Raw genomic sequence first — 26,810 nt, forward strand, 5'->3', positions numbered from 1 at the left:
TAAGAGTAAGGTGGTCCAATGGCCAGGGGGGACAGAAAAAACAAAAAAACTCCAGACGGCTGGAGAAAAAATATAATCTGTAGGCATTCCAGACCATGAGACCGCCAGCCCAGTCCCCTCTGGGCACTGACGTAAAGGTCTTGGCACACGTCTCCTCTTTGCCGTGCCCCAGGGGGATCCTTGTTTGGGAAAGCTGGGCACACCTGTCATGTTGGGTGCATTAAGTGCCACGATTTCATGTTGCTAAGTTGTTAACGAAGTGCTTTATCTTTACAACAGGAGTCATTCTTATCTCACTTGCACTTTGTGCTGACGCTGCTATTGGAAACGTGCAGGAAAAAGCAATGAAGCTTCATAACGGCTCAAATTCTGAAATGGTACGTTGGATTCAATTTTTAACTCTCTTCATGACAGCATTGACGTTCCTGCTATGTGTACAGTGCCAGTAATTGTGAAGGGGGACTACTGGGAAATGTGAATTAAGAGTCCATGAATTACACTCATCTTACACTGAAAAATAAATGTGAGAAATCCAACCTTTAATTTAAGTGTGTTTATTCTGAGAAAAAATAATCTGTTATCAAGAAATCATTTTTAACAAAACCACATGTGCCGTGAATATTGGCTGCCCTAGAAATTCTTATAAACAACTAGTTGTAAAAAGCAAAGGGTGTCCTAGAAACTCAAAAAATTTGAAATGTAGAGACGTCAGGTAATCAAAAGGAACTCCTCTGGGCGTCTCTCTCCACGGAGGATTCATTTTGTCGACACACTCACGTCGCTTGTGCATTAGCGGTGGGAGGAAAAGTAAAAGGGACACCTGTTTGCTGATGTTAGCGACTAAGCGACTTTGTCTTCTGAGGTTTCATTTTGCTGACGTGATCGCCCCACTTGTGTTATTAACGGCTAAGCGAGTTTCTGTTTCCTCAAAGGTGGAGCCCTCATCCTGACTCCACTTTCAGGCCAGACAGACGGATACACACACACACACTCTTCCACGTGTAGACATTTATATATAAGAAGTGGAACAGAAGCATCATCTCCATTTACAGTATATTGTACTTTAGTTTGATCAGAGTGGATAGAAATCCTTAAGCTGGAATCCATGCCATCCTGTATCACTCGGGTATAAATAGAGGCCAGATTCCTTTGTTCATTCATCAGCATATGAGAAAAGTGAGCTGACCTTCATAAGTCGGGGAGTGGCTATAAAAAAGACTTAATAATAGCCACTCGGCCGAAAAGGTCCACATCTACAGTTAGTGCAGTAATTCAAACGGTCAAATCAGCTGCTAACCTGAACGAGGACCCAGCTTATTGTGCCCACACATACAGTGAGGAGGATGGCAAAGGAAGTTAACAAAAATAAAATATTGTCCAAGGATCACTGTTGGAGAGGTACAGAAAAAAAACTAGCACCTTGGAGTCTGCAAAACTGCCATCAGATGCCACCTCCATGCCAACAGAGTAGTTGAAAGGCATGCCAGGGGGGGAAAAAAAAACCTTGCCTGTCATTTATTCACAAACTTAAATGACAGGAATTTGCTGGAACTTCCATTGGAGGCCTGTGCTCTGGTCAGATAAAACAAAATGTCAGCTGTTTGGCTGGATTTGGTATAAAAAAGAAGGGTTGTTGAATTATTATGGAGGTGCTGTGATGTTGTGGGGCTGTTTTTCCACCAAAGGGCCGCTGGGAACCTTCTTCGGGTGCCTGGCATCATGAACTCCATGAGATGCTAGCAGATTTTAAATTTAAATCCGGCTGATGCTGCCAAGAAAGTAAAATTGGGTGGTCATTGGATCTTCCAGCAGCTGAGTGACCGGACAGATCTGTCCAAATCAAAACTCAAATGGCTAAAGGCACACAAAGTGGAGATCCTGCCATGGCCGTGCCAGTCCCTACACCTGGACCCGTGGGGTGAGCTGAAGAAAGTCTGCCAAGAGGGACCCCTGCTGTTCAGACGTTCTAGGAGTAGACTCCGGCGCTGTTTTATTGGCAAAGGGAGGTTGTACAACGAGTTAACTGCAGGGTGCCAATAGTAGGGCCATGGGTGGTTTTGTTAAAAATAATTTCTGGGTAAGGAAATATTTCTCATAATTGAAGGGTGTCCGTAATTGTGGACGAGTGGGACGGTAGCTGACATGAGGCCTTTGTTTATTCCACTGTTTTAATGCCTCGTCACTCCAGAAGTTCTTGTATCTGCTTCACTAAGTGCCCTCCAGAGACTGGCAGGTGGGCGTAAGAGAAGTGGATCAGTTGTTCATTGGTTTGAGTTTTGATCAAAATTTGAGCAGTTTGTGCCACATCCTTCCTGTGCATTTTTTTACATACTTGATGTTGTTAGTGTTGTTTAAAATCTGACCACATTTCTTTTTAATCTTGAAATTATTCTTGTACAATTTCAGGTTTTGTATTCCTATTCAATAGGTTTTGTGTACATATTAGTCGGCTTGTCCACCATCGGCGGACTGGGACCTGCTGTGGCGTTTTGCTCTCAGGTATGCACGTTTGTTTGTCTCACATCTTACGGCTTTAGAAGAATTTCTTGAGCTAAGAAAGCCAGTTTTCAAATGTCCGACCTTTAACTCTGTAAACTTGTATAACACACTTGCTGCTGTTCAGATGGCAAGGCCTGTTCTCGATTATAGCAAGCAAGTCAGTTGGTGTCCTCCAGACTTGCTGCTTTGGTGTTGACTGACCAGGAAGTCCTTACTGTAATGTTGATTATTTAAAAAGGATTAAACAGTATAAATATGAACCAAGTGAAAATGGTGAACCAAGGCAGGTCATTGACTTCAAGCGAGTGTAGCTGCGTTTACCCAAAATCACCGGAGGTCTGCAGCTTTAGTTTGCTTTGTGGGATTCTAGCAATAGCTGGACACGTTGAAATGATTCCACAGACAAAATATCGTTGTTTTTAAAAGCTTTAGTAAAACTTCAAGGTAAAACACTTCACACAAAAATAAAGTTCTGTTTAAGGCTTATATATCTTGTTTCATTTCTTTTAAGTGTTTCTAAACGGTCAGAAAACTGTGCGCCTGTCCCACTTACAAACTGCAAATGGGTCTTTCAGTCCCTGCTAGCAAAAACGCACACTGACTCAATGAACACTCCGTGTGACAGATATAGCTAGATATATAGATATAGTCCTGTCTCTTACTAACTCACAGGCTCCTCCATAATCTATTGCTAGGAGAGGAAATTAGAGTAGATCGGAGTTTAACTTTGTAAGATTGGCTCTCATTTCATCTGAACGTCCTTCCTGCTCTGCCCTTGGTGGCTTTATGTCCTCCTTTAGCGTAAACTACAACAGAGGCGTCTGGGGCTGTCGTGGCACATGAAGCAGTTTCACTCCCTCGTATCCTTCACTGTTCATTTTTCTCTAAATAGCCTTCAAGTCTGTGCTGCTAATGTCCGTGAACATCTCCAACGTCTCAGACTTCTCCTCCTGGAAAAACAGAGCAGGTTAACACTGAGCCCGTTTTGATGAGCAAACACCTTCTAGCGCAGTCCTCATGTGGTTCAGTCACAGGCAGGAATATACGACGTTTTATTTTCATATATAAGCTTGTGGCTACAAGAAGTGCACCAAACCCAAAACCAGTTCACATTGTATTGTCTCAGATTCTAAACTTTGTTAAAAGTCAATACTTTTGGGGGGTTGATTTGTTTCAAACCTATTTTTGTCAAACTTGATTTATTTATAAAGAGTGTTATTTGATTTTGGAAGGGTCGTAAGGCAAAATTTAGCACATAAACGAAACAAAATCGGTTACGAATTATTTCTTGAAATGGTTTGCTCAAATATAAGCTGGTTTAAGGATTGAGGCGGTGCTGTGCACAAGGCAGACCAGCGAGGAGAACAGGCAGGCGCCATCACCGCTCATCCGCACCTCGCAGTGAAGACTATTACTTCATGAATATAAATCCTCTCTTCCTCGGCCATAGTTTTACCGGTTTATTTAAAGAGGTATAAACTTAATAGAAGAATTTGTGAAGAAAGTATGGAAAAGAATAAAATAAAAACGTTTGAAAATCAAAGTCCTCAAAAAACAAAACTGCTTTAATATGCCTTACAACAACCTAACTAAATTTATTTTAAAAAGATAAATAAATGGCGAATCATAAACGCTTTGTGGAAAGTCAAAAATATCAAAATAAAACTTGTACTCTTCAGAAAAATGAAAGTATTTTTTAATTTACTTTAAAGAAATTTATTTTAGAAAGAGAGTATAAGAAAGTTTGTGCTTGGACCATGAAATTTTTAGAACCATTTCTTCGTGAGCACCTACAGTATGGGCTGAGGGTAACCCACAAGTCCTCCTGGTTCAGGAGATTTCGTGATGAGTGATTTAGGCATATATATATATATATATATACACACACACACACTAGGAATGCTTTCATAGTTAAATGCACAATATGTGAGTACTAAATGCATAAACATAAAATTTACATGAAAAAACAAAGTAGATTAAAAACAACATAGGCCGGAGAGCAAAGCCTGGCAGTAACTTAACTGCATTCAAAATGAGCCAGGGGTTCAATTATAGAGAATTAATTAAAGATCCCAAGGAGGGCACAAGACTGTCTAAAAGGCACTGAACTGACCTCGCAACACAAGGGGAAGAAAATCCAAAACGTGAGCCGCTCTGCCGTGTCAGGCCGCCTTGAAGAACGTCACTGGTCAGAGAGGCTACTGGGACGCCAGCGGTCATTGAGAAGTCTGGAGCTGCCATTGGAGAGGAGGTTCATGGCTCAGACGTGTCCAAGACATCACCCTTGATGGAGTACTTACCAAAAATTGTTGACGTTCAGATTTTAGAATTTTATTTTTTAATTATTTATAATGTTCTTTCATCTTTGTGTAGAATGTTTGATTTACATACAAAAATTCCCAGTCAAGTTGATCAGAATCGTAGCTTTTGACAATCCTTTACATACACACCCATACTTCCCTAACCTTGATAATTTGCTCTGTCTGTGTGTATAGATATTCCTATTCACGCAGACCCTGCACTGTTTGGTTAGCTCATTGTTGTCTCCTCTGTACCTTTGTGAAGACCTGCTGTGCACTTTTCACTGCTTCTGCTCATGTGGTTATTGAACATTTTAGCCAAAGGTTAAGTCAGTCATTTCTTTATTGAATGCAGTTCTCTTCATAGATTAGATGAGATAACAGATCTTTATTGTCACATACACTGTAAGAGCAGAATGAAATTATTGTGCCACCGTTATGTAGCCTGTTAGACAATAAAAAGTATTGTACAGTCATGCTTTTGCCCGTGCCACGTAACATGCCAGGCGTTTTCTAACACTTTCCTGCAGTAGCGCTTCTAGAATGTGGCGTCTGACCGACGGTGACGTTTCTCTCAAGTCTTTCTCCTTTGAGTCTCCGTTAACTTGGCATTCAGATGTGTGTATAGCGTCTGTCCAGGTCCCTCTGTAAGTGACATCAAAGGGGGTGTCTTGCTAACTGTGCTGCATTTGATCAGCAGTTTAGTTTCATTTTCATGCAAGTCATTTGTATGATTTAATAAAAGCAGCAGCTCAAGCTCCGGAGCCTACTTCGGCCTAATTCAGAGCAAATTCCGTGCTTCATCTGCACATTCTTCTGGTGTCCGTACGAGTTGTCCTCCCACTCCCAGAAGATGCAAGTCTAATTGACGTCTCCAAATTGTCTGAAATGTGTGTGTGTGTCCTTGAGTGTGGACCCCGTTATAAAATGGCACTTGGTCTAAAGTGGATTCCTGCTTTTGCTCCAGATGCAAATCTGTTTCTGCTTTTTCATAATAACTCAAAAAAGTGTAACACATCAAAAGCCAGGCCAGGCAAAAAAATAAAAGTAAGGAAAATAAAATCAGTTTACCTTCAAAAGCAAAAAATTCCAAGTCAAAAGCTGGAGTATTGGGGCTCAAAACCTGGAAATTCAATATCGGAAGGAAAGCACAAAGCACGAGATCTTAAGTATGGTGACTGCAGCGTTAGGTGGCCCCGCCTCCCATGACCAATGGCAAGAGTGGGAAACCAACCTGCTCATCATTGACATGGTATGGAATAGCCATTGGTAAGTAAGTAGAGTGCAGGAAGAGTGAAAACAACGACGACTTCTGAAAAGTAAAAGTATTCAAATAACAAGACAGCCCACTTGAGCCCTGTGACCGTGAATCGGACCAAGCGGGTTAGAGCCCTTTGAGTCGTGTCCAGCTGTTGGAGAGTTTGGCCAGTTCTTCTCGCTGATCCTCGCCTTGTGTACTTTGATAAAGTGCTGTGTGAGAGGCTCGTCATCCGAGCCTTTTCAAAGTCAAGGTAAACAATCTCATAAATAATATTTGGTGGCATTTGCTGAAACAACAGAAAGCAGATCAATAGGCGTGCGTCCAAGGAGGCCATTAGTGAGATGTGAGTGATAGATGTGCAGCACAAGTTGTTGGGTGGCAGAGGAGCCTTGTTTAACTTTCACAAAGATTCAGCCCTGGCACAGCACTTCTCTCATCAGACTTCCTTAAATGGGATTTTTATAAAGTCAGTGACACAAAATGACTGACAGACGTGAACTCCAAAGCTAAAAAGGCCTTAAAGAGTATTAATTATAATGTAAGGGGAGGAGGGACGGAGCCCAGAGAGTACCACCTGTCTAAAGTACACACTCGGTGCTTTGGGAGAGCAGCAGAAAAGACTCGACTGGAGACCTCATTGCTAAGCGCAGCTTTGTTGAAAATGTCTTAAATATGCAAGTGGTAAGCGGGCAGAAAATCTTGAAGATCGCAATTTGTAAAATTCAGGAGGATCTCCTCTTCTATTTTGACATTTTAAAATGTTTCTGAAACTGTAGGCCACAGCTTTCCAAACTAGGTGTTGTAAAAGTACTGTTCAGGTGGTGCTTAACGTTTTCAGTTTTAATATTGTCACTTAAGCAGCATAGGATGGCGTTGGAGATCAAAAAGAGGGAGGGAGTGAGGGCAGAGCCAAGGATCAAATGGTGGAAGATGAAAAAGGAAGACTGCAAGGTTGAGTTCATGGAGGAGGTGAGACGGGCACTGCGTGGTAGTGAAGAGTCACCAGACAGCTGGGCAACTACAGCAGATGTAGCAAGGGTGACAACAAGAAGAGGACTTGGCGTGACATCTGAACAGAGGAAGGAGGAAAAGGAAACCTGGGGGTGGAATGAGGAAATACAGGAGAGCATACAGAGGAAGAGGATGGCAAAGAAGCGGGAGAGTCCGAGAGATGAAGAAAGTAGACAAGAGTACAAAGAGATAAGGCACAAGGTGAAGAGAGAGGTGGCGAAGGCTGAAGAAAAAGTGTATGATGAGTTGTATGACAGGTTGGGAACTAAGGATGGAGAAAAGGACAAGTGGGCTACAGAGAGGGGCCGAGCTGGGAAAGATGAGCAGCAGGTTAGGGTGATAAAGGATGAAGATGGAAACGTACTGACAAGAGAGGAGAGTGTGGTGAGAAGATGGAAAGAGTACTTTGAGAGGCTGATGAATGAAGAGAACGAGAGAGAGAAGAGATTGGATGATGTGGAGACAGTGAATGAGGAAGTGCAATGGATTAGCAAGGAGGAAGTAAGGACAGCGATGAAGAGGATGAAAAATGGAAAGGTTGTTGGTCCAGATGACATACCTATGGAAGCATGGAGGTGTTTAGGAGAGATGGCAGTGGAGTTTCTAACCAGATTGCTTAATGGAATCTTGGAAAGTGAGAGAATGCCTGAGGAGTGGAGAAGAAGTGTACTGGTGGGCTGATATTTACTCCTGTACAGCCCCCTTATTCTTACAGTAACTACAGGGGAATAAAACTGATGAGCCACAGCATGAAGTTATGGGAAAGAGTAGTGGAAGATCAGGTAGGAAGTGAGGTGATGATTAGTGAGCAGCAGGATGGTTTCATGCCAAGAAAGAGCACCACAGATGTGATGTTTGCTCTGAGGATGTTGATGGAGAAGTAGAGAGAAGGCCAGAAGGAGTTTCATTGAGTCTTTGTGGACCTGGAGAAAGCAAATGACAGGGTGACCGAGAGGAGCTGTGGTATTGTATGAGGAAGTCGGGAGTGGCAGAGAAGTACGTAAGAGTTGTATAGAATATGAACGAGGGAACTGTGACCGTGGTGAGGTCTGTGATGGAGGTGGGATTACATCAGGGGTCGGCTCTGAGCCCCTTTCTTATTCTCAATGTTGATGGACAGGCTGACAGACGAGATTAGACAGGAGTCCCTGTGGACTGAAGTTTGCTGATGACATTGTGATCTGCAGGTGGAGGAGACCCTGGAAAGGTGGAGATACGAAGAGAGGAATGAAGGTCAGTAGGACCACCAAGACAGAATACATGTGTGTGAATGAGAGGGAGGTCATTGGAATAGTGAGGATGAGGGGAATAGAGTTGGTGAAGGTGGATGAGTTTAAATACTTGGGATCAACAGTACAGTAATGGGGATTGTGGAAGAGAAGTGAAGAAGAGAGTGCAGGCAGAATGGAGCGGGTGAAGAAGAGTGTCAGGAGTGATTTGTGACAGACGGGTATCGGCAAGAGTGAAAGGGAAGACGCAGACAGACAGATGTCCTGGGTTTCTCTAGTAGCCTGAATTCACGCTGCTCTTGACCTTCCTTGATGTACCTCTAAGGACTTCCCAGTGTACAGCCAACTCCCCTCACGTGTTCCTTGACCAATCCTATAGGGTGGTCCAGATCTAATTATGCAATTCTCATTACGCTATAACTTATTAAGTTTATTACGTAGAAAATCGGCCGAAAAATCCCGGACCATCGAGACGTGTGCGAACTGACGACATGAAGAATCGGCTTTGCGCCAAACTGGAATCGTCCCTGCATAAATCAAAGTCATCCAGACGATCTGGATCTGCGTAATTAGATCTGGACCACCCTGTATTTACCAACTCGGCTCGTCAAATTTGTTTTTGTCCTTGCGTGTTTACATTTGTTCTCATAGTCCCCGATTTGGACACACATTCCTGAGTAGAAGTATTTTTTATTCAATCTTTGTCTGTCTCATTAGGTATGTGGTCGGTAAAGCAGGCTATGAGTTTCTTGAAGTACATACTTTATCATTAAGCTATAAATAAGACAACAAATCAAATGTTTAAAAGGCCATCCTCATGTCAGTAGTCCAGTGCAATTCATATTGGCCGCACTCAAATCTGGAAATGTCCACATATGAGGAAAAAAAAGAAAAGAGCAAAACGTTTCCGGGGGCGTACTTCCTATTCACATGCCTACATGTTCACACGTGTCTGAAGGATTGCACATTGCGGGAGTCATTTTCCAGCATGTGGCCCTGGGTGGCTGCCAGCTTACCTCCGTGAGCGCTCTGTTTCTGGTGGTATTTCCCGTCTCTATCAAGACGAGAGTGCGCCCCCTCCAGGCCCTTCCCGAGTCTGCCTCCCTCTCTCTCTCTCTCTCTCTCTCTCTCTCTCTCTCTCTCTCTGCTAGGTTCCCCGCTCTTGCATTCTGGTCCTGCTTCTTGAACTGAGCACCCTGGGGCTGTGACCATTTCACGCAGGAGGCAGCTAATCAGAAGTGCCCACTCTCCGGGTGCTTTTTAGATGGGTTCATTTTTGGAAGTTTTTTCCTTTTCCTTCAAATAACTTAGCATTCTCCAGAGTGACCAGTTTTGCAGTGACATATTATGAGGAAGTAAACTGGTGGAGGGGGCACCCGTGGAACTCTGGAGCAATCAGCTTGACATATAAAAGATTTGCGACATCCATTTGAACAAGCTTCATCATCAAAGGCAAGAAAATATAAGCTTTGGTTTCTTAAGATATTGGCCCATAAATTCTTTTTTTTTGTCAGGGGAGGCGATACACCGGCCATTTCTTTACACTAGGAATGTTATTATTTATCATTGGCTGTCCACCTGGGAGGCCTGAGAGAAGACTTGACTGGAATGGAGGAAAAAAAAAAAATGCGGTGCTTTTTATATTGTAGGCCAAGCATCCATCCTGAGTCCCGTCTGTGGGGTTATGATGAGCCGAAGCACATCCCAGCAACACCAAAGGCAGTGCAGGACTTGGCCCTATCCACCAGAGGGCAGAAGTGCCATTAAGTGTTGGGCATTGGGTGAAAAACAATGTGAACAGACTAAGGGCGAATGTGCCGACGCCACTCGGATCAGTCAGGATGTCAACGTGACGATCACTTAGTATTCTCTTTCACGTGCAGTTTCTGATTTAAACTTTATTTGTGACTGTGAAGGTTACTTGTTATTTCATTTTGGGTCCTGCTTACCAGCAGTAGGAACTTTTCTATATTGCGACAGCAGTACACCATTGTTATTATGTTTTCACCACTTGTGACGACTCCTGATGTCCATCGGTGACTATTTAAGACTGACGATGTGTGTGAATCTCTGTCCAGCGAATGAGCATAATGCTAGTGAAGGGTTTTAGGTAGTCGGAAAATCTGATTCAGCCTGTTTTGACGATTGGTATTTTTGGCCTTGGCCCGTCAATTGGACTGCTCCTTGTTTTTTGCGTTTTAAAAATTGTGTTGTAAAACTGCTACTAAGCAGAAATTCGAGGGTTTCGCCATGGGTTGTATTCAGGTATGATTTGCTCAGAATTAAAATGTCCACATCAGTGAGGGACTGAACATTAGAAACATTGAGAGAGAATAGGCCATTCAGCCCTATGACCTCGTCCATCATGCTCGGCTATATCTCTCTATTCCAAAAGAAAATCCTGGGACAAGACTTTCTCGGAGATAATTTCAGGTCCCGTGAGACGAGACTTTTTGCCAAGAGATTTTTCCAAGTCCCACCCCCCTCTCAAACATTGACAACCACGCCCACTGTCCAATCACTTGTCATTCGTGTCAATGCTATTGTCGGACACGGTTCTTGTGCTCTCAGCTCCAGGTGGGGTCGGAAGTAAAAGACAAATAGTAGAAGACACAGTAGACCGTCGTAAAGGTTCAAAAATGTTAGTGCAATACACAGGCAGAGCGTTTCAGTCTGTAAATGTATGATACTTGGAAAGGTTCAGTTTTATTGTCTCAGTTGCGTTCACGAATATCTGACACTGCTGTTTTCACATAAAGACGCGCTATAACAGAGGTGAACTCAGATGATCTAAACACTAGCGTGGAGAGTCTCTCGCGTACCAAAGAGGCTGTAGCTGCAGATGGAAGCTGCCATCTCTGTACTTTGTATATAAGAGCCCAGATCGAATGTTCTTTACTTATTTAACGTTATTTATTTACTTACTTCCTACAGCGTAAAGTCACAAGTAGACTGCAGAGCTTCCTGTGTACTTATACAAAGTACAGCGATGTCAAAAGTGCAGCGTGAATTCTTTCTCCGATGTAGAATCGTCGTCATCATCTGAGTTCACCTCTGTTATAACTCGTCTTTATGTGAAAACAGCGGTGTCAGAGGAGGGATTGTGAACGCAACTGAGAGAATAAAACTGAATAAAAAAATAAAAAAGCAAAGCTAGTCTTTCCAAGTATCATACATTTACAGCGGCTGTTACAGACTGAAATCAAATGTATGTTTTTATTCTGAGATAGTAAGAATAAGAGCAGCTCACTTGTCATAACGGACTCGTCTGAGGTCGAACCCATGCAGTTTTGATTACCAGTCAACAGTTGATAATGTCGCGCCTCCGAAGTGGTCGTATCAAAGGAGTGTGAATGTCGCACCCTAACGCGGGTTCTTTTTCTGCAGTTTAATTCTTGAATAGAAGCGCACTTGTTGTGTTTATATTTGCACCTTTTTTGAAAGTGTTTATTTCATATTTGGACTTCAGGCTTCACACATTATACACTTCATGTCTACGTTTTGTCAATTATTATTAAAACATGAAAAACGTCTCTGTTTTAACGATGTGTTTACATAGATTGTTGTAGACACGGAACACACGTGAAATGCATGTGTGCCAAATAACAATCTAGTATTTATAAAAGGTGTCGTTGTGCTTGACTTCTCACTCTATACAACTCAAAGCAACAGACATGCAGGTAAACAGACTTGAGCTGAGAAAACTTACTGACACATTTACAAGACAAAAGACGCTGACGGAGAGGTGCGAAGCGATGTAAGATGGGACGGATCTACGAGTTTTTTCGTAGGCTTTGGTAATTCTAGTGTTAAGATTTGCCACCACCCTTGAAATTTCTGTGCATGTCACAAGTGTCCATTCTGATGGTGCAGGACATCTGCTGACTCCTTAGTCATCGCTCAGTCATCCTTCAGTACATTTTGTATGCCACATCAGCCTTTCTTCTGGTACATTCTTTATTTACTCTTCAGTATTGTTCCTAAAACGATTCTTATATTTCAATGTACACACTGCAAAGCAAAATATTTACTGTTACATCTAAATTATTCTCTCACAGAAGCTCATTAAGTGAATAAAGGGATGGATAGATAGAGAGAGAAAACACAAACACACACACAAACTATGGTCTAAAAATACAGCAAAATGGCTAAAAAGAAAGGCAACTTTTTAAATTGTCAGTCCCAGAGACGTACATGTTGCTGTTGGCATGAAGGACCCCCCCATTTGTGTATCCTGACACACTGTTACTTAATGTTTCGTTGGCTGAACGTCCTCAGTGCTGGCGTGTCTGATTGAGGATGTGTAGCGTTGTTCTTAATGGCACTCATCTTTGTTTTCATTCTCTCCCTTGCTAGAACCTCTAGCTCAGGGGTCGCCAAGTCCGGTCCTGGAGGACCACCATGGCTGCAGGTTTTCATTCTATGAGTGCCCTGTTTGTGCTGCTAATTAACTTCTTTGTGAATTCATTTTAATTGAATTGCTTTTTTAAGAGTTGTTGCTCTGAATTGCTTCACTTCTTTCTTTAAATGACACCCAAACCATAATGAAATGTGAAGTGAGGGAGCCAACAGAAGACTAACTACGTCAGGGCCTCAAACGCCAACCAATTTCACTCCAACCAGCTGCTTAATCATGCGCCGAGTGTTGCTGTTAATTAAACTCGTTCTTTAATTCCGTGGCTTGTCGCTCCTCTTGTGGTGCATTAGCAGACATTTACTTAATTACTGATTTTTCTCTTTCTAAGAACGCCATTAAAATGTTTTAGGGACCTGAGCAGATGGACATTCCTGAGACCTTCACCTTTCCTTATTTGCAGGTACTATATGATGGACACCAGTTATTTTAATTTTGTATCTCATTATTGTTGGGCTATTAATTAAGGAAAAAGAAACAATTAAGAGGTGTGAGTCTTCAAGAGCAACGCAGTTCAAGTGAATTCAAAAGAAGTTAATTAGCAGCAAAAACAGGTCACTCTTTAAGAAAAGGGTTAGAATGAAAACCTGCAGCCACGGTGGTCCTCCAGGACTGGATTTGGCGCCGCCTGCTCTAGCTGGTGCAGAGTGTGCCCCATAACTGAGTCTGCCCCTATAATTAGCTTGTTGACGCGGTGTTCCCAGACCAGCCCACCACACTGGCCATCACAGAGTTGTAGAAGATGTGAAGGATCTCACTACCATTAAACATCTGCAGTCTCCCAAGGGAGAAGAGCCTGCTCTGCCCTTTCTTCTACAGTTCCTCTGTATTATGAGACCAGTCCATCCAATCATTAATGAGGACCCCCAAGTACTTGTAGGAGTTCACTACCTCTAGTGACCGGACTTAGAGGCGTCTTGGCCCGTAAGCAGGTCCTCGGTTTTGCTGATGTTTAGAACTGCAGATAGTTCTCAAGGTTCTCCACCTGACTGCTCTCCTCTGTCTCATCCTCCAAGTGCAGAACCATCTTTGAGAATTTCTGCAGGTGTCCTGACCTGTATCATCTGCAAGCCTAACAAGATTCAGTTCCCATCGGATTGTTTATGGATATTAAAAAGAGAAGCACTGACCCCTGCTGGACACCACTGCTAACATCACCCAATCACCCTCGCCATTACATTGCCCTTTGTTCCCATGTTTGAACCCTGAATTCCCACTTCTCATGGGGTGCAGATCAATGAAATCCTGTGCACCTCTCTGGTCAGATTCTTTTGTTGGCTCCTCATAGGGGTCCGTCCAGCATGTTGGCCTTCCTCATCCGAACCCGTGCTGAGTATTTGCTAACACACCTTGTTCTGGATGTCTGCTGCTCGATCTTCTCCCTGCCAGTGACTTCCACTAGCAGTGTTGAAAGGGTTGCCCTACCTGCCAACTGTAAGATGAGGGGGCACTGCTGTGTATCCGTCACCCCTTCTGCATGTGGTGTGATCGACTCGATCGTGAGGGGATTAACAGCCTGTGTTTTAATGTGGTCACCTGCGAGATGAAGAGTGGATCTGATTGGCCTGGTACTGTTGTCAGTCATGGCTGACGTTCGTATGCACACTTCTGGTGTATTGTGTTGTTATTTGAAGCTAATCACGTCAACCTTTTTTTCTTTTTCACTTGTGACTTGGCTGTCCCAGCCACAGTGAGGGGTTATCCAAGCTTTTGGTATAAAGGACCCCCAGTCAAGTTTCATCACACACTCCTGCTAAGTCAGTCATTACTTGAAAGTCCTCGGTGTTGGTGCGTCAGAGAGAGGATGTGCGGTGTTGTTCATACGAGCCCTCAGGTGGGTTGTAGTTCCTTGCTGTGACCTCCAGGGGGTGCTGCCTTATTACTTGCATTGTGTCTTGTGTTGTGTTTTTCAAAAGCTAATCATTTAAATTTTCTTCTACAAATAATAACAATCATTTAATTTTTTGGCCATTGTTCCAGAGTCCATTTCTCTGAGGAAGTACAGTAGTGTTTGTTTGATTTTGTTCACACTGTACTGTATTATCTAAAATGTTTTGTAACTGTGAACATATGGAGTTTTTCAGTCTTTAATGCCAAATCATTTAAGAGAGAATTGTGGGACATCTAAGATTTTATTTTAATTTTTTTTCTTTACCCCTGTTCCCTAGTAAATTGAATATTATGTTGGGTGAACTGAAAAGTGTTTCTTAGTGAGGTGCTGAATACACTAACTAGGCACTAGAAAACGCGTTATTAGTCCCCAGGGGGAAATTGGGCTTTTTACAGAAGCTCAATAAATAAATATTGTTATATTAAGACAAACCACAAGCTCTGCCTCAAATACACACCAGGGTGACTACAGAAAAGGAAGAAAACTTGTGATTTGGCTCAAAATAAAAAGAGACGTCCAAAATACACAAATCCCCAAACCGCCCACCGTTGGCCTCTTTGTGGTGGGGGAGACCCCTTTGCTTTTGGGGAGCTCAGCACTCGCTGGTCTCTCTTAAAATGCACAGCCATATACTGGCTGGGGGTCCTTCAGCAGAGTAAGGCCTCTCTTGGGGTCTCCTCAGGGCACACTTTGTTTTTTTCAATGGGCTGACATTCAATATTCCTAACATTTAGGTAGTCCTGCAGGTGACGGTGGGCCATTTGTATTTAGAATTCATCTTCCTTTCCTTTCTTTTTTACTTCTTTATATACAACGTGTAGGGAAAATGTTGGAATCATCCAAAAATTCCTTGTTGACATTTTCATGAATCTCAACATTTTAGACCTCCCTGGTTCTGAAAAATACCATTTTTTTGTAATTCATTCTGTGTGTGTAAACACGATAACATAAGTGCACTTTCACTTATTTGGTCAACCATGGGTAGCATACAACTAGTGGGCACAAAATGTATTTTGAATGTAGTGACAAGTCAAGTAAAATGAGCCCTTTTATTGGCTAACTGGGCCTGAACATCTCGCCTGAGTTGCCTCCAAAGCCTCCATATTGTAATCTTTCCAGGGCTCACTTTACTTGACTTGTCACTACATTCAAAATGGCTGACACGCTGCAACACCCTAGCACTCTCAACTTTGGAGCAGTTTCTGCTAACCAGAAGTGCTCTACTTTTTAATTCATGCAGCCTCTATGTCTGGTTTATTCAACTTTACTTTTATAGTCATTTTTCAATATATTATGAATTTGATTTGTTGTTGATTGTTCTTTAATATAGATAATCTAAAAATGTAATCCTTTTCTTGTGGTTTACTTCTCATGTTTCCATCCTCATATCTGAGTATACGAGAACGTCGAGGTGAGAACACTCCAGATTTTTATTTTTTTTTTTGCTGTTTATTAAATTACTCGGGTTCACCCCCTGCTTGTTTCGCTCGCCAGCCCCCCCAGCCTGTGCTACACGCCAGCCACTTCACTTCTCTGCTGCGTGCGTTGTGAAGGAGGGGGCTGAACGCACCCCAAGGAGACGCGGTCGCTCCTCCCAAACCCCTTCCTTAAGGCCTTGTTCACACGGGCGTTAAGTTTTTGGATAAACGAACTTGCTCTGAACGTCCTAGACGTTTATGTTGCATTTTGTGGTGGCGATCGATTGACTTCTGTACCGACGTTCGTTTGTCTTTGTCTAATGCCAACCATGCAGCCCAAATTGTAGTTTGTGTGTTAACCTGTGAGGCAGTGTCGGGAACTGGATATGAACAACAACAACAACGTTTATTTCTGTCACACATTTTCATACAAACAGTAGCTCAAAGTGCTTTACATATTAAAGAATAGAAAAATGAAAGACACAATAAGAAAACAAAACAAACATGAAAGCCCTTGTCGTTTTATTTGAGGTGCCTCCTTTCAATATGGGCCATTTTGCTATGTTAGATATTAATCTTGTTTTAAAAATACTCGTAATACGGCGACGTAGGGAGAGAAAAAAATCGCCGCCGCTACTGGGTTCATCCTCTGACTGCACAACGTCGGGTTAAAGGAAGTTTTTTTGTGCTTTATGAAGAAATGCGAAAATTTCCGCGCAAGTTTTTTAATTACTGTCGGATGTCGGTTTGAACTTTTGATTGTCTGCTGCAGCTGGTGGCAATGCCACATTGCACGCCGATCAACCGATATGCGACTTGGTGTTAGCCCCGAAGAGACTACTTGTCACTTTGAGGTAAGGAAACAGTAGTCGAGTGTGCGCTTACACCGGTGTTATGCACTGGATTGCCCCCCCTACATAATCGTTATCAAATATTATATTAGAACATAAATTAATAGGTTCATGGCTTACAAATTACATGAGGCAACAAAATAAAATAAGCAATATGAAAATATATATATATATGTTGTATATGAAAACATAAAATATCCGGTCCTCCGAAGCGTAAAATAAACGCGCAGAAAACGAACTAGAAGCGGTTTCTTTGCGTTCGTTGGGTTTTGAACGCCAAGAAAAGCTGCATGCAACGTTTTTTTGATGCCGTATAAACGCGCTGCCGGACGAACGCACGTCACCAAAACCCGTGTGAACACTCTCATTGACTCCTACATGTAGAAAACACTCGGCGCTTGATCCGCGCTCACCGGACGCTACGAACGCAAAAACGCTCGATTTTAACGCCCGTGTGAACAAGGCCTAACTTTTACATTCTCTGTGCTCGATCAGCTGCTGCTGTGCCAAGTGCTCTGCATCTTGCGTGGCGCTTCGAACATTTAAAAGCCTGTACAGCTGCTGTCTTTGTCATCTACTCTTTGTCTTATATTTCCGGCCCCAGGCCTGGTTAAATCTCTTAGCACAAAGTCTCGTCTCACGGGACGTGAGTTCTTGATATTTTTTAGTTTAGAATTTAAAAACGGAATAAGAATCTGAAAATCTAATAACATCTGATGACCCCTGCAGTGTGTCGCAGTTTGGTAAGGGGACCCGGCCCGTCTCCCATTTATGGTTTGCATTATTTATAAAGCACTTGAATGCTAACATCTGTCACAATCTGTTCACCGGTTGCGTTCCAACAAATGGGGCTACGGCATATTAGCCCTCATGGAAATTATGTGGTGCCACAGCTTTAGAAACAAAATCCGTTTGAGGACTTACTAAGACGTGAAATCAGATTCTCCAGTAAATAATTAGTCACCTCCGCTGCAAACAGTGACGGCTTTTGCCTGCTCGATGCACATCTCGTTTTTTTTGTTTTTTTTAAAGACGGTCTTGATTGTAAGCTCCATGTTCTTTCCAGTGGTCTTTTATACCATTTTGGAGTTATGTGACTTTCAGTTTTTATTTTTGTAAATCATAAATAAATAAAGTCTTCCTTTCTGATTTTACTTGTGGTGTTGTAGTGTACACTGGGGGATGAGGGATTCCTTGGGCAGGTACAGCAGCATACAGAGGCCCAATTAATGACATGAAAAGAGCAGAGCGGCAGACCACCCGTCCATGTTAGAGCTGACGGTTCCTGTTTCAGCCGAACGCAGAACAGAGTGGAGCGGCTTCACTCTCAGAATGGGCACTAGAGGTGGGCGTGTCTCAGCATATGGAAATGTCTGACTGACAGCTGATTGGTCGCATCATAAAAGCACAAACTGAGGTGGGCGTGTCTCAGCGTATGGAAATGTCTGTGACCGACAGCTGATTGGTCGCATCGTAAAAGCACAAACTGAGGTGGGCGTGTCTCAGCGTATGGAAATGTCTGTGACTGACAGCTGATTGGTCGCATCATAAAAGCACAAACTGAGGTGGGCGTGTCTCAGCGTATGGAAATGTCTGTGACTGACCGCTGATTGGTCGCATCATAAAAGCACAAACTGAGTAAAGTTCACTGAATTTGTGGGTCTTCTTTCATTACAGCACTGACTCCTGGTACAGGTGAGGTAGACAGAGGTTTTTTATTAGCACATGCAAGCAAGAATGACACTGCACTCTGAACGTGTGGCAGTACTGACGCTCTGAACCCATTCTTATTTCCCCAGAGAGATTAGCAGCTTCATGTCTTCCTTCCTTAGTTAAGCAGCTGAGTGCCATCAAGCTGTCCTCTCATTCATTTAGCCTGTTCAAGGGTGTGGGACGTGGAAGATGTTCTGAGCAGCAGTGGGGACTTGTCTTTAATGTAAAGTGCGCACGACCACATAGGGCTGCAAATAATAATTCTTTTGGTAGTCGACTAATGGTTCATTTTTTTTTTTTTTTTCGATTAATCATGATTATTTCATGCCTAACTATTCTGATGCCTGTGACCTGTGGTTGCACATCTTATTCTGGGCTCCAGTGCCTGTCTTAGCTCATCTGCTCACGTCCGTCTGCCTGCGAATGTCACCCTGATGTCGCTGCATTAACACGATTAAAATGAATAGTAATCAAATTAAAATAACAACCAGTGAAACACATGAATTTAAAAATAATCAGATGTGTTTATATTCATGTGACCATCACAATAAAAAAGAAAAACATTAAACAGTACAAACTACAGTGCACGTAGTCTTTAAACACTAAAAGTGCATTTAACTTCGCCCAAAATGGCCGCTGGTGTGCCATAAAGTCCAAAAGTTTAAATAAAGCTTCAATTTAAATAAAATAAATCAGTAATGTAGAGTTTCTAAAAGATTCGGTTCATGTACTCGTGATTGCAGTGCAGGACGTGAGCTTTTCGACGTGCTCTGGTGTGAGGCTGGCTCTCGTCTTTGAGCCAGTGTTCCCAGCTGCTGCTGAGCAGAGACGCTCGGAGGGAGCAGGAATACACAAGAATGATTTTACAGACAGAGAAAGATGTTTTAATCATCACACTCTGAAAGAAACGTGTTGTAGTTTATCACATCATGTACTATATTATTTCAAAATAATAAAATAACAGACTAAAATATGTAACACGGTAATTACTGCCAGCACACTGGAGCCAAGTATATTCGGAAAAGTGCATTTGTTGAATGCCACAACCAGCTAGAGTCGGTTTCCAGTGCAGTTTGGAAGCACAGCGAAGCCGAGTATATTCGGCGACGTGCATTCATTGAACTCCGTAACCAGCTAAAGTTTGTTTCTAAGTGCCAATTTGCCAGCACGCCAGAGCTGATCAGTCAGTGGCGTATATTCGTTGAGCAGCCAGCTCACGACCACTGCGGGCCCTGGCAGAACTGCAGCCTCACTGTCTCTGGGATTGATTGAGCCGCTGCACTAGACGAGCCTGCGGGCATCAGCGTCTACTTCTGTGTGTTTGTGTGCGGCCAGTTCAAGTGCAGTTGGCTCGGTGATCATCTGAATTTCAGCAGTGACTCCAGTGGCGTATTGAACATGTACTAATGGAGTGTTACAGTAGCTTTTTTGTTTTTTATAGTTTTTACAGTTCATTTGCAGCGTGTAAAATGATCAGCGTTGCAGTAATTGTGATGCCCTTTGCATGAAAAAAAATAACGTGTTTCGTTAAAAGTTCACATTTTCTTTGTGAATTGTGACATTTACTTAAAAAGTTCAGCTAAAAAGTATTTGGCATCCAGGGGTGCATTAACCCCCAAGTATGTGTCGGTTTAAGGGTTAACGATCATTGTCAAAACCTTGATATACACATTATAGTACAAACGTCAGCGTTAACACGTGACAATAACTTTACTCGCTAAAACTTACCTCTCGAGACGGCGGCGGCATCACAGCTCCAGGATGCTTGCGTTGGTAGGACTGTGTGCGTCTTGACAAACGACGATACTGCCCCCCGACGTTCATGTAGTGCATTGCAGTCACAAAAATCAATGTGGCTCTTTGTGACCGGAGTCTCTATTGAAGGTTCTGTTTATGGCGCGTCGACAATAAACAAAATCCACGTCGATGATTTTTTTGTAGTCGTCGACTAATTGGTGCAGCCCTAGAACCACATCTGTACTCACATCTGAATACCTGGCAGCATGTCACTTGTGCCAAATACCAAGAGCAGGCCATGCCAGCCTGGGGGCAGTTAGACATTGTGAGGTGCCGGTGGTACACGTTTGTAGAAACACTGCTGAAGATAAACTTTCGGGGATCCAAGCACCCCAATACACCACAGCGCCACTCACTTTAGAGACTCCAGTTGTGCTCAGCCCTGCTGCCCACTTTTACTCCTCTGAAATTTGATTGTGTGCCCCTGTCATAGTTGTGCAGGTGAGCCACGACTCCGCAAATCACTGCTCTTCTGTACGTGTGATGCAAACACACAATTCCAGTAAAGATTTTAGAAGCTTTCCCTGTCCTCCAGAACACAAGTCAGGGATGAGAGTAAGAAGTGGAAGACCTTTGACACGTTGGGAGGAAGGTCAGGCCTCAGTATTAAGGAGAGGAGCCGCAGTGCAAATCATTTCACGTGAAAAGCCCCGTTCAGTCATGTGTGACTGTGTGACTCCAGTGCCATTTCATGACCATTTTTGTGGTCTGACAAGGCCAAAGATGTTAGAATAAGGTGAAAAGCCCTAGAAAGGTCTTCCATGTCCATCCATTGCTCATAGCCTCCTTATCCAGGAGTCCAGCTCAGGGGATTTGTGTTCAGCTTGCACTGGCTCACTTGTCAGGGCAGACCATCACAGAAAATCTGCTGTAAGTTTCAGTAAAGTTAAGTTGGGAAGGAACGTCGGCAGTGACCCTCCGCACACGGTCAACACCACAGTCGAGTGACCAGAGACCCAAACGTTCAGTGTGGCCTCGCTACATTGGCACTGCACGTGGGATTTAAAGAGATGAGCAGTTCACTGCACGTTGGAGGCCTGTGCACTATGTGGCCTAAAGTATGAGGACCCCCTTGTCTTATTCCACCGCCCTGGCATTAATGTGGAGGATCTTCAACGGCCTGCGCTCCTCGGGCTTTCCACTGTATTTTGGAACACGGCTCAGTTCAGCACCCTTCACGAAGTGTAGTCTCAGAGGGCCTGAACAAGTTCACAGGTAAATTACGATTACAATATTTAGGAATTGCTAATTACATAATAAATCCACTTAAACAGGCTTGTTTTAAACGTGCCGTTCAGAATTGGTTAACGTAAATGAAGCCTAACAGTGTCTGGCCATTAACATATTTGTTGAAGGAAATGACAACAGAAAAGAGGAAAATAAAAACTCTAGTTAGCAGCATCCTTAGGGAAATAAAGATCTGCAGCGTCCACTGGCAGCCATGACTGACCACGGGAGACAGTGTGACAGTCATGGAGACCTTGGCCAGCTGGTCATTCGGCACTCCAGTCTGTCATGAACCCTAGAATATGGTGACCGGGTCTGCTCATCTGTTGATTCCAAGGCTCCCAGTAGCTTGTGTGTTCTCTCCATGGCCTGGCAGTAGGACGGTGGCACACAGGAGGGTCACAGTGTTTGTTGCTCCTTATAATTTTGTGTGAATGACTGACAATTGGAGATGCAATATGTGCCGCTTTAATCTTAAAGTCTTCAGCTGGCATTTCAAAGCTGAGACCTGAAGGGGCACCTCGTATATTACCAGCTTAGCAGCCCCCCGCTGTAACTTTCTTCAGTATTTTGGGGTCTTAATGCACGCTGTGGGTTGTTAAACTGTTCTAACCCACCCAGTGTTCTCGTCATGATTTCTTTTCTGAAACGCTGTGTGAGAGTATCTTTGTGCCTTTACTTGTACTCTATATGTGTTGTGAATGGAGGCTGCCAGACCACCAGGTGTAAATGTTTCCTTTTCACTGATGTGCATCCCCTCTGCCAGAGTTGTGACCACACCGTCTTATTTATTTTGCAGCATCCTGTGAAGACGTACGGCTATGCCTTCCTCTTTTCCCTTACGGGGTATTTTGGCATTTCCTTTGTCCTGGCCCTGATTAAGCTTTTCGGTGCTCTTGTTGCAGTGACAGGTAAGAAAGAGTATTTAATAGTAAAACTTCACCAGTGAAATGACTGTCTTTTATTGCCTCAGCTGAGTTGCATTATATGAAGGACATTTCTTCCATTTATTTTCACATTTTTTGTTTCTGACCTTTTAGCATTCAGCATTCGTGTGAAAGCTTTGACCCAGAATGCACCAACGTATCCAATCACAAAGACAGTAGTGGGATTAAACAGTAAAGATGACAGAATGGCCTACTGAGGGTAAAGCCCTGCTGCCTTTTGTCTTCGGCGTGTCTCTAATGTCTGTTCTCTTTTTGCCGTCTTGCCTAACAAACAGACCGTGTTTGGATTTTTAGCCCTTTCAGATTTTAGCGTCATTTTTTAACATCTAGTGCCAGTAAAGGGCCAGCAGATCATACTGTCTCTGTGCACAACACATGACGAGAATAACGAGAAGTGCACAAAGTACAGAACAAGCGTTTACACCCGTTACATAACAGTTGTTCTGTTTCAGGCGTGGACCCTTCCCAACATCGAGCTCAGTGGGATCCTCGCATTCCTCATAAAAAGCAATTTATTTACACACTTTTCCTTTTTGGGCTGAGTTGAAAGTTAAAGACGTCCGTCTTCTCCAAATTCATGAGTGTAATCAGAAGCACATCCGGTAAAATGGCCAGTAAGCGTACTGTGAGGGCGAACTACGGCACCGGCTAAGCTCTCTGGACCAGTGAGGGGCGGTGAGCTTCATGGCTGGTGACTCCTTCAAATCTGTGGACCCCAAAGAGCCGCTGATTGACTATTCAGCTGGCACACTGACTACTGCTGATGTTTCATGTCTCATTCTTTACACACACAGGTGAGGCGCATATTTGGCTAAGAAAGAACAGCAAGAGAGAGAGAGGGCGGGCATTTGCTCCTCAACCTCCATGTATTTGCCGTTGCAATTTCACAGTCAAACTCATTCAATACAAATGAATGAAAGTATAGAGCGGTGTACAAGAAAAACAGCTCTCAATTTGGACCTTAATTGAAATATGTAGAAGTTTTTAAAAGCTTTTAATTCTGACGCTTTGATTAATTTTAATACAAACTGTCCCACAGAAGGATAACAAACCTGTGCCTAAACGTCTCCACGAAAATCTCCGTCACTTTATTGTTGAAGTCCTCCTTATTTTTCATTTTGTTTTAAAAATCTTAATCTTCCATTTTGGCCGTCAGTCGAAACAAAAAATAAAAGGAGTGCTGCAGTGCACTTGACTTTCTGATATCGCTAACTTATTGGCGCCTCAGCGTAGAAGACCAGCAGCGACGAGCGCCTATTGGGCTCACATGCGCCCCCTTCAGGGCGGCACGGTGCTGTCAGCCTCACTCGCCTTGTGCCTTCTCACTGCGGTTTTATGTCCGATCATAAACACAAAATATGTCACATACATTCAGAGTCAGAGTGTATAATAAACGTGTCTGCAAACCTCCTTTTGGCGACATACAGAGAGACAACGACAGGCACGCGCCACTCGCAGGCATCAACCCCGTCAGTGTGTGAGGAGAGCGCAGCCCGAGGGGAGGTGAGGCTCGTCGCTGTCGCCCCTCACAATTCTCTCCTGTATTTGAACAGGAAATGCGCAAAGTCAGCGATTTTGACTATAAAAAATGATCAAAACTATTGGAATCATACGGAAAACAAATTTATAGCACAGACCTGTGGATGCGTTTAATTTAAGCTGTCATTATTCGTTTTTTTACTTTTCGTGATGACTCCCCGACCACACGTCCTTGCTCTAGATATCCCTGAACACCACCATTCAGATGACTGAAATGGCAGCTCAGTGCTGAAGATGACAACACACGTCCAGCCTGAATAACTGGCTTGAAAAAACAGCACCAGCAGAATTTTAGCAGAAGACTTCCAAAGCCAAATTCACCGTACCGTCCTCTCTATCGTCCCACAGTGAAGGAGGCGTCCTTTATCTCAGAGGCCCCAATCACAACAGAGCTGGCCGCTCATATTGGTCAGCTGCTTAAAGAACACACAATAGTTTGAAAGAGCGAATTCAGAGTCGGCCCGGACGTGACGTTTGCATTTCATCTCCTTGAGTCAACTGGTTTTCAGGTTGTGTCACAATTTGTTTTTAAATTCTAATTAAGAAAAATGGGGTCGAGTTTAACACGCTTAACGCAGTGTACGGTTACTGTTTGTTTTTTGGTGTATTTATGCTGTGGCGGTTGCTGATTTTGGTTACGTTCAGATCACAAGCCTCATTGCTAAATTCCGATTTGCCCATCTTGGTGGCTCACAGTCACAAGTACAAGTGACCCACTGTGTCTTAAGTGTAATGTGAACACATCTGTCCTCTGAAACGGCTTGCATGCGCACTTTGATACGTTCCTGCACAATTCATCTGCGCCACAAGCAACAAAAAAGTTCACGTATGAGAGGCGACTGATGCAAGATATTAAAACTGACACAATGGTTGCGCTTGTTGCCAGTGTACGTGTCACATTTTGCTCTGGAGGGTGCCAGACAGTTGGTCAGCTGTCAGGTGACAAAATGCCAGACACCTAGCTTTTGCTGGCACTGAGAGATATGTGGGTACAGTAAAGGAGCCAGCCGTGGTGGGACCCTGACTGTGTTGTCACAGCTGTAGTTCTCCTCCATTGTGTTGCCACTCTGCCAATGCTGGCTGGTGATGATGGCGCTCAGCCCATTTGAAAGAAACAAGCCGTGAATTCCAGTCTGACCGTTCTGTCATGTCACATGCCCACAGACTGAATACAGATCCATTCTGGGACCACCCATATAAGTGACACGCATCTGATTGGAAAAGATCACACAGCCCTGAAGACGTCAGATTTGCGTCTCTTCAGCCTGGGAATTTGAACTCGGCCTTTGTGCAGATTTTGCCACAGACAACTTTTCTACATTTTTAACGTTATGTTTTGAATTTTTTTTTTTTTTTTAATTGCCCTTTAGTGTCTTATTCTTGAACACACTTGCCATTTTGTGCCGTTTTGTTGTTAGTGATCAATTATTTAATTAATAATAAGAATTCTTTGCATTTCTATAGCGCTTTTCTCACTATTCAAAGCGCTCGGCAGTTGCAGTTTAAAGGCCCAACAGAGCAGAGTCCCTTTTAGCATTTACGGGATTCGAACCGGCAGCCTTCCGATTGCCAGTGCAGATCCCGAGCCTCAGAGCCACCACTACTGCCACTAATAAATGGCACCAGTTGCTACCCACTGACCACCAGTATAGAGATGGAAACGAGCTTTAGTTTGTATCCTGGTTTGTGGGTAAATCTTGTAACGAACGGTCAGTTAAGAATTCCATGGTAGTCGGGACCTCCCGTGTCATTTCTAGTGTTCTTGAGTTTGGCAGATTGGTTTATTTGCTTCTTTTGTTAAAGACTTTTGCCCATTTAAAAGAATTTGCTTTTGTTTTGCCCCTTTCACCTCTTGGTCTGGTAGACTGTATGGCCAATAGTATGTGGTCACCCCTCCAAATTCTGGAACTGAGGCGTTTCAGCCGCACCCGTCGTTAACTGCTACATAAAATCAAGCACATACTGTAGACATGCAGTCTCCATTGGCTCAGTGGCCCCCAAGTGCATGAACATGGCCCACTCTCTGTCCCATCACTCACAACAGAGGTCCAAACTGCTTCTGAAAGTGACGTCCACATAAGAACTGCACGTCTGGAGCAGCGTCATGTAGTGAGTCTCCATGGCCAAGTGGCTGTGCACAGGCCCAAGATCCCCATGTGCTGTGCCAGGTGTCGGCTGAGTTGGGTGAAGTGCGCTGCCATTGGACTCTGAAGCAGTGATGAATTACACTCCGGTGCAGTTTGATGGGTGAATCTGGGTGTGGAGGATGCCAGGAGGACGCTACCTTCTGGACTGCATAGTGCCTACTGCAGAGTTTGCTGGACATAGGATAATGGCAAGATTTGGTTCCAGTGATGAGTTCCAGCAGACAAAGACATTTGACACAACTGTGCATTTCCAACTACAGGGCAGCAGTTTGAGGAGGCCCTTTTCTGTTTGAGCGTGACTGGAGCCCCATGGTTCATAGAGTCATGGAGTAACTCGAGTGGCCTACACGAAACTCTGAACCATAAGGAACACCTTTGGGAGGAATTGGAACGACAATTGGGAGTCAGTTCTTCTCAGCCAACATCCGTACCTCAGCTTGTGAAATCCCACAGACGCACCCCACAATGCAGTGGGGGCTGTCATGGCTGCAGAGTAGCTGGACGAGTTTAGGGTGACTCCATAGTAGTGCCCACGGTTTTAACATGAGTTGGTGTAACAATAAGAG

At 43.5% G+C, this 26,810-nt stretch overlaps 1 protein-coding gene across 2 annotated transcripts in view; it reads left to right on the forward strand.

Moving 5' to 3' along the window:
- Positions 1-26,810, forward strand: part of slc35b3 (solute carrier family 35 member B3) — a 56,513-nt gene that overhangs the window by 24,176 nt on the left and 5,527 nt on the right. For both annotated transcript variants that reach the window (XM_039754034.1, XM_039754035.1), the window contains 3 exons: positions 280-377; positions 2,407-2,499; positions 22,411-22,522. In XM_039754034.1, the coding sequence (XP_039609968.1) occupies positions 280-377; positions 2,407-2,499; positions 22,411-22,522 (303 nt within the window). The remainder of the gene's footprint in view (positions 1-279; positions 378-2,406; positions 2,500-22,410; positions 22,523-26,810) is intronic.

This window comes from Polypterus senegalus, chromosome 5 (genome assembly GCF_016835505.1).
Source record: "Polypterus senegalus isolate Bchr_013 chromosome 5, ASM1683550v1, whole genome shotgun sequence".
Classification (NCBI taxonomy): Eukaryota; Metazoa; Chordata; class Cladistia; order Polypteriformes; family Polypteridae; genus Polypterus; species Polypterus senegalus.